The sequence below is a fragment of the Sceloporus occidentalis genome, unplaced genomic scaffold (assembly GCF_023333645.1).
Source record: "Sceloporus occidentalis isolate IW3139 unplaced genomic scaffold, rSceOcc1.0.p SCAF_1, whole genome shotgun sequence".
NCBI lineage: Eukaryota > Metazoa > Chordata > Lepidosauria > Squamata > Phrynosomatidae > Sceloporus > Sceloporus occidentalis.
Window position 1 is genome coordinate 257,644,906 of NW_028316981.1, and position 8,791 is coordinate 257,653,696.

Genomic DNA, 8,791 nt, shown 5'->3' on the forward strand with positions numbered 1-8,791 from the left:
TTAAAAGTCATACCACTTGTTGACTCAATCATTCTTTAGATGAGGATAGAAGAAGACTGAAGTACTATTTCTGCATCTCAATGGCACAGCTTTTCAAAGAAAATTATGAATTGTGGAAGCATAAATAAAATGTTCAGAAAGACAAAACACTGAAGTCTCACTTTATGCCCCCTGGTGGTATGTTAACCAAATAATTAAAACCAACATTATCTAAAAGGTTAATTTTAAGTTTAGCAGTCCTCTAAAATTTCACTTCTATTACTGTATTTTAGGAACATAAATACCCTTTTTATCTCCATACCATTTTGAAACTCCATGCAAATTAGCATCTGCTTTTCTGCCAGTGCCAACAGAGGTTTCCAGAAGTGCCAAATACACAAACCTGTAGTATTTTATGAATTCATAGTTTTGTCTGAAACAGTACTGTATTGTACAAACAGTACAAATAAAATTGTATGTATTAATGTATTTTTAATTTTCAAATCAGGTTAGTGATTCACTGATAACATTTTGGATATCAACTATACCATGATACACAGACTTCAGAAGAGAAACTGATTCATTCTCACTGTAATCATATATTATGCATAGGTTTTCTTTCTCCAGCTGCCAAAAAAAAAAAAAAAAAATCAGAAAAAATTAACCTATTTTAAGTTCTCTGCGTTCAAAACTCAATAAATTAATTGTTCAAATCAAGCTTTCTTCCCCCAACACACACACGCACTTACACACATCTTGCCATTTTACTAGGTGTACTGGCCTGAACTGTTTGGGATTATAGGATTATTCTATAATATCCACACTAGCCTTACGAAGAAACTTTGGCTGAGAAAAGCGACTTGCACATCGAGTTTGACAGCTGAACAGGAACTGCATCTTCCCACTCTAGAGATAGGAGGGGGAAATTTGCACATCCAAGGACAGATAAAAGGAAGGAATGTCGGTCAAAGATACACAGTCTATTTTCCCTTCCATAACAATCACATTTTTCAAGCACTAGTTCATTCTTTCGCATTTATATCAGCACACACAAGTTTTTGGTGCACATGAAAATGTGCATATTTTTTGTACAAAATTTTCCCAGTGTAGACATGTTTGTAAGTACCTTCCCCTAATATATACCTACTTGTACATAGTTCCATGCAATATATGCATTTTTATTTAAAGACTGTCACCCTAAAATTTTGACGAACATAAAAATCAAAGCCCAGCACAGCAGCCTACCCACTTTGTTTATCAGTATCAATTACGTCAGTCTGTATTAAAATGTTAGCCAAACTAATCTAATCCCTTTTTCTAGAGTGAGTCTATGGTATGCCCTATTCTCCTGTCTAAGATTAGAGCACTGCTAGTATTGCAGCTACGCCATTTTCAGTTCTAGAATACTTCAAGTAATTACCAGCTAAGTTATGTACACTTTGAATTCAAGCTGCTTTTCCTATGCAAAGAGACAATTAAAGGAAATGTCTTCTCTTGATAAACATCCTTATATAAGTATGTACAATTATTCCTCTACATTGGAAGTGGGAAAACTTCTAGAGGTTTCTAGAAGTTGATAATTTCCTACCTTACCCTGTAAATGGCCAGACTGATGTCAACTAGAGTTTTCCAACATCTGGAGGGGCTACCTCTTCTCCAACCCTGGTATACTCCTGTGGTACATATGAACTGCATGACTAAGAGGCTGTACAGACCGGCAGTAAGTGTCAGCTTGGGGGTGGCATGGGGGCGTGGTGTTTGGACAACACATGCCCCAACACCACCCCCAAGCCAGCATCACGCCACCCACCTAACCATATGGCATTACAGTGCTCCTTTGACATGGCATTCATGCAACACACTCCAAAAGGAGCACGGAAAAGTGCCATCACAGCAGCAAGGGTGCCCTTTTTCTAGGCCAAAAAGAAGCGGCATTTTGCAGCTTCTTTTTGGCCTGGAAAAATGCTGGATTGGGGGCATAGCATGTGGTTTCCACAGCCCCAATCTAGTACTCAAAGGGGCAAGTGCAAGCCACTCCTTCTGGGCGGTCTGTTTCACCCCTAAATCAGTTCCATTTACTTAGAAACCAATCCACAGTCTAGCTTTCTACTGCATACATGTGTAAATACATACATCCCTACTACCTCCTGCACATTCTGACTGGTCCTCAACCCATCCAATTTTCACTAAATTTAACAAGTTTTGTAGCTGACAGTTATTAACAACTAAGAAAAGTACATGGATTGATCGACTAGAGCAGGGGTTCCTAACCTTTTTGACTAGTGGAGTCTTTATTTCTGTGGCAGAGCCCCTAAGAGGCCTACCCTATGTCTTACAAGTTAATGGTTTTTAGTAGTATGTTTAAGAATATATTCTTATTCTTTAATTTCATTACACTTTTATTTCTTTCATTTTCCTGGAGCGGTCGCAGAGCATCAGGAAAGTGCACGCAGTCCCTTAAGGGCTTCTCAAACCACAGGTTGGGAACCCCTGGATTACAGTAACAAGACTGCCGAACAAGACAGAAATTACTTATTCACTCACAGCATACAAGATGAATCTTGCTGGATCATTCAGTGAGGAACACTGTGGGCTAAAATCAGAAGGCATGATCAAGAAGACGATATAGCCTTCAAGTACACACAGGAGAAAATGTCTAGCTATATTTGAATGTTGTCATTTCTGCAAAGTTTTAATTATTTAAGTTGCATTTAGCAGAGAGACCATCAATTACTTGGTTACAGGCAGCTAATTCAAACTGAATCAATCTTTGCTTTCCTAAAACTATCTAAGAACAGACAAAGTTTCAAACATCTACATGCTTTCAGCTTTATTGCAATCCTTCATTCATATGACATATACCTACTTATGGAAATTTAAGCTTTCTATCAAAAACAGCAAGATCAATATAGTTCCAACTCTTGAACTTTAAAGTAGTGTTTAGAGTCCTTAAAAGTTAAGATGTGTATACATTCATCTCTGTTAAGTAATATCCATTCTATTCACAAAATAATTATTAAGAAGAAATTACTATTAATGTAATTGTCAAACTATTTTATATTTCTTGTGACATACAAGTTCTAACATTCATGACTGAGGCAAATGTGACTGTCTCTTCAAAAATTGATGTCTCAAATATTTTTTAGCTGAAAAGCAATTTTCCTCAACATGACCAAACAGCTTCTACCCATGTTCTACTACTGAGGACTGCAGCTACAGTTTTCTGTGATTCCCAATCTTCTGAACACAGGGAACTGCCATGTGTGTGACTCAGTAATACTATCTCAATTACAAATCCTGCCAATTTTTACAGCACTAAAAGCCAAATCAGACACAATGGGCTATGAAAGGCAAGGAAATGGGGTAGATGTGTCCTTTGGCTTGGGAATGCCAGACTCTGTAAACTGCTTTACAGAGTGCTATAAGGCTTCAGTTCAGAATGAGGATGTGACTCATAACAATGGGCTGCCTCAACTTCAGAGCAATGCCTCTGAACTAACTGGCTGTTGCTGCTGCCGCTGTTGTATGCCTTCAAGTCATTTCCAACTTAAGGCAACCCTAAGGTGAACTTACCATGGGGTTTCCTTGGCAAGATTTGTGCAGAGTGGGTTTGCCATGGCCTTCTTCTAAGGCTGAGAGTGTAACTTGCCCAAGGTCACCCAGTGGGTTTCCATAGCTGAGTGGGGATTCGAACTCCGGTTTCAAGAGTCATAGTCCAATGTCAAACCACTACACTACACTGACCCAGTCTTAAAGTTACAAGCCTTCCTTCTTTTTGACGCTACATATGCATACAGTTACAGTAGATGAACCCATATGACTAGTGGTACCTGCCTGGCTATATGTCTTCCCCCTGCAAAGGTATAAGCTTACAGAAGCAGTAGCCCTCTTCGTGCATTACGAAAGCATGTTTACAAAACATGTGAGGAGGGGAAGCACACTGGTCCTCTATCACTGTTTACACTGTCCTAGGTTGTGAATGGTGGCTTTCTGACAAGAACCTCCATTATCTATGGAGACTTACCATGCAGTTTTAAAAACTGATTTTGTATAGAGCACTTCTGCAGAATGTCACCCTTCACATAGAGAGGACAAAAGACACAGCAATGGGGCAAAGGCGCAAGGCTATCTGACCCTCCTCTTATGTTTAGTAGATACAGTTGCACAACACCAGAAGAGAACTAAGGTCAAAGGTAAACAAGTTTGAAACTATTTATTCTTCAGCCCTGAAGGACATCTGAAAGTGATCACTATATTTCAGTAATCTATAATGCCAAAAAAACTAACTGAACTTATGTAACAAATGAGGGTTCTTTTCTTTCAATTTTATTTTTTACTTCCATGGAATTAAAAACAGGCAAGTGTTTGTTTAATACATTCTAAGTAATAAGATATTTGCAGGTTGTCTGAGAATTCTTATTTTCTGTTTTTAAAAATGGTTAAATCAATAACACTTTCTTTGTTCACCAACTGTCATATAAGGTTAGAATATATGGGAGGTTGGAATGTCCATGTTAATTATCCCCCTTGTGAGTCTGCATATGTTTAGGCTTGCCTACAGCTATTTCTGAGGGCCAAGCCTGTATATGTGATGTGACACCCCAGACAGTATCAAAACACTCAAAATGTGTGCATTGTCTGTAAAGACAAGTTAGAACCTGCCTTAGTCTACTGTTCTGCTGGTCTGGATGAGACTTTCCCTGAGGGCTAGCCGACAGCGAAATATGCAACTGTGACTATTGTGGGAGGGTTCAGTCCAGGAGCTAACTGGACTCTACACTGCATTTTTCTGCCAAGTAGAGGGGGAGGTAGTGGATTTCAACACAGCTGCCTTTTACTACATATCTGTTAAAAAGCAAGAAGAAGAACCTGTTCATCATATTAACTTTAGGCAAGTATTTTAAAAATACGTTGCTTTTCTTTTGCTCACTGCACTTCTCTGCTCTCTGATTTAAGCAACGAAACTAACTTTGGGGTTAAGTAAACTCATATATTGGATCAGAGGGCATTCTAACTAGGTTCATCCCGGATGAAAGCTTTAACTCAGGAGGAAAAGTTAACCCCTTCAGGGAGAAGACAGATGGCAAGATATCAGAAGCTGCCACACTTACACCTCAGTGTCTTACCTCGATAAAATAATACATAAACTTTATTCTTATATCCCGCCTTTCTGCTGCAGCAATCAGCTTACATGACTAGTATATATTGGAATAATACAATCTTCCAACTACTCCTGATAGTATGGGTTCATATCACTCCCTCCATATGCAACGGCATTTATAGATTCTATTGCATTTTAGGCTGCAAGTAGACACCACAGTACAGTTAACTAGAATAAACAGGCACCCAGATATTATAATCTATCAAGAGATCGCTGGACTGGCGGAAAGAAGGTCTTGCTTTCTCCTCCAAAAACAAACAAACCAAACACTAGTGCAGGGAATCTTTTTTGGCACTACTAAAGATATTTCAATGCAACGATTCCATTCTGATGTACAGTTAAGACCTTGAGGCAACTTTCTATAAAGCCAAGATGGATGCTCCGTGGAGTCTAATGATCAAAAATGTTAAAGCATTCATTTTAAAGTACTTTGTACAGACGTTCTGGTGCCAGCACATTGATTAGCAGTCTTTTTTTGCATGTAACTATCCTTTATTTAGCAACTAAGAAATTTGGACACGGTACACCCACAGAACTGAAAACGTGGAAGATTTTTCAAATACATTTTGCAGTGCGCTTTACTGTCCTAGCATTCAAATGAAGAATCTGGTTTGAATAAAAGAAACCTTTCTTTCCTTCTGATGAATGTACCGAAAGCAAGTTAGGTCCAGGATTCATTAATTTCAACTTTTTCCTAGGACTTGTGTTGTTAAATCCCTCCTCCCACCGCCCCGAGAGCAAACTGATTGTAACTGAGCTGCACACCCCTTTGCACTACAGATCAGGCAGACCTTGCATTGAGGTAGATTAAAACATTCAGTCTGACAGCCAGTGCAAAAATAGTCTGCCTAGGACTAAGTTGCTCATTTCCACGTCAGAAAAGGAAGTGCTGTATCCGCATGCTTTGTGCAGAGTTGAGTCCACAGCTTCTGTGACACATTAACTTTTTTTGCTACAAGAAATATCTAAGCAGCAACGTGGTGCAGTGGCTGAAACGCAGAACTCTGAACATATAAATCCAGCGTTACCTTTCAGGTGGCTGCCTTCCTTTCTCGCTTGCACACAAAACGGTGCTTAGCGTTCCTGAAAGAACTGTTATGTACACTGAGTTCCAAGGGGGGGGGGGGCAGAACATAAAGGTGAGCAAAATAAAGTAGAGCAAGCATGCCTTGGGGCCAGTGAGAGGCTGGTGTAACAGTTATCTAGAGGATTACTCTTCTCAGGCTTCAAGGTTTCTTGGTCAGCTACTCAGAGGAGGAATGGAAGACCTCTGAAGGAACGGCTGGCACTAGGAAACCCACCACCTGTGATTGGTGCCCATCTCTTTCAGGGCACCACAGTGGTCCTGCATGGAGATGCACCCCATTCAGGAACCTCACCCCTAATAGCTGGCCTAGCAGAGTGGCTTGACCTCTGGGCTGTGACTCTGGAGGCCAGGGTTCGAATCCCAGCTTGGCCATGAAAAACCCACTGGGTGACCTTGGCAAGATGTCACACTCTCTCAGCTTCCTCTGAGGGAAAGCAATGGCCAAACCTTTTCTGAACAAACCTTGCCAAGAAAGACCCTTGATAAGAGCTAAGTCACTCAAGAACAAGCTGGCAAAGGGGGCAAGACCTGCGTGTGGAGCCTCCTGGAGAGCCCTGGGCTCCGAGTGGGAGGCAGTCCTCCTCCTGGGGCTGAGCCTGGCATTTGGGTCCCCTTCCAAAAGAGGCCTCCGGCTCAACTTACGAGAAGTAGGGCACGGGAGCCCTGAGAGCTCTGCCGTCCAAAGTCCTTATTCACAGAGAGACAGACAGACAGACAGACAGAGGGGGGCAGAAAGCCCTGCCCAAGAAGGCTGCCATCTTCTTCCGTCTTGCCTCCTGGGCTATGTCCACACTGGAGAAGTAACACGGTTTGGCACTGCTTTAACTCTCTGTCTGGCTGAAGGCTGTGGAATTCTGGGAGTTGGAGTATGCTGTGCGGCCCAGAGGGGAGCGAAGCTCTGAGCCCCACAGCATACTCCAACTCCCAGAATTCCACAGCCCTCAGCCAAAGAGTTAAAGCGGTGCCAAACCGGGTTATTTTTCCAGTGTGGACATAGCCCAAGTCAACCTCCTTGGAGTCTTCTTCGACCCATGAAGGGGTCTCTTCCCCCGCAAATATCCCCAAGGAGGAGCTATCATAGAGTCTGTTCCCCAAACACCCCTCAAGAGGACCTAGGATGGGGTCTGTTCCCCCAAAAGGTCCATAAAGATCCATGGGGTCTGCTCCCCAAAACATCCCTGTAGAGAGAGGAACTATGGGGGGGGGGTCTGTTTCCCCAAATATCCATAAAGGGAGCCTTCCCCCAAAAACCCATCCCTAAAGAGGACTATCGTAAGGGTTGTTCCCCCAAAATATCCCCAGGGAGGACCTAGGATGGGTCTGTCCCCCAAAGCCCCCTCCAGGGACCCACCGGCCGCCCTCCTTCCTTCCTTCCTTCCTTCCTTCCTTCCTTCCCTCCGTGCCGCGGGGGCCCACCTGGGGGAAGGAGCCCTCCCTGCGGCGGCTCTTGGGGTGCTCGAGGTGCCCGCGGTCGAGCATCAGGTAGAGGGAGAAGACCACCACGCAGAAGATCGCGCTCCCGAAGACCGTGAACTGCCGGCTCAGCTTCATGGCAGAGACCCGGAGGAGAGAAGCCGGGGACCAGGAGGAGGAGGAAGGGGATCTCCGACAGGGAGGGCTCCCAACGAAACTTCTGCCTCCGCCGCTGCTCCCCCGGAGTCCCGACCCCGCCGCCGCTCAGTCGAGGCGGAAGGGGCCCAAGTCCCCCTGGGAGCGGGGCCGGGACTGGCTCAGGAAGAGCCCAGGGACGCCGTTAATGGCCGGGAGGGCGAGGAGAGTTTCTTCGGAAGGAAGGAAGGAAGGAAGGAAGGAAGAGGAGCCGCCGTCGCTTCGGCCTCTTCTTCTCCGCCCTCCTCCCTGACTCCCTTCCTTCCCCTTAAAAGGGAGACTCCTGTGGAGACAGAAGAGGCAGCTCCCGCTCTCCCTCTCTCACGCGAAAGAGGGGGAAGCCAGGACGAAGAGGAGGAGGAGCCGCCGCCGCCGCCTATAAGGCAACAGCGCCCCTGGCCGCCTGCGCCGCCAACAGAGGCCCAGCGCCCCGCCTACGCCACGCCCACCGCTGAGGGAGGGAGGGGCTAGGCCCAGAGCTAAGCCCCGCCCATCGCGGAGGGAGGGAGGGAGGGAGGGAGGCCAGGCCTAAAGCGCCGCCGCCGCCGCGGTGACGTCCCTCAGAAATTGAGTCTCCCTCCATTGTCTGCGACTAGGCCTCGACGCTGAGGGGAGCCCTGACACAAAGACATAAACACACAGCCACTGTTTCCGAGGGAGCTGCTCCCCTGGCTGCCACAAGGGCGGCTTATTATACAGCCACAGAATGGTAGAGACCACAAGGCTCTCCAGTCCAAGCCCATGCTGCCATGCAGGAACTCTCAGTCAAAGCATCCCCAATGACAGATGGCCACCCAGCCTCTGCTTAAAGGCCTCCAGGAAAGGAGACTCCACTACACTCCGAGGAAGGAGTGTGCTCCACTGTGGAACAGCCCTGACTGTCGGGAAGTTCCTCCTAATCTTGAGGTGGAATCTGTTTCTTGCATCCTCTGGGAAGGGGAAGGAAGGGAGCCCTC

At 44.9% G+C, this 8,791-nt stretch overlaps 1 protein-coding gene across 1 annotated transcript in view; it reads right to left on the bottom strand.

Annotated features, from left to right (window-relative positions):
* Window positions 1-8,019, bottom strand: part of MAN2A1 (mannosidase alpha class 2A member 1) — an 88,532-nt gene extending 80,513 nt beyond the window's left edge. Inside the window, exon 1 of the mRNA XM_089492372.1 lies at window positions 7,644-8,019. Coding sequence (XP_089348498.1) covers window positions 7,644-7,778 — 135 coding nt within the window. The 5' untranslated portion in view covers window positions 7,779-8,019. The remainder of the gene's footprint in view (window positions 1-7,643) is intronic.
* Window positions 8,020-8,791: the final 772 nt, after the last annotated feature.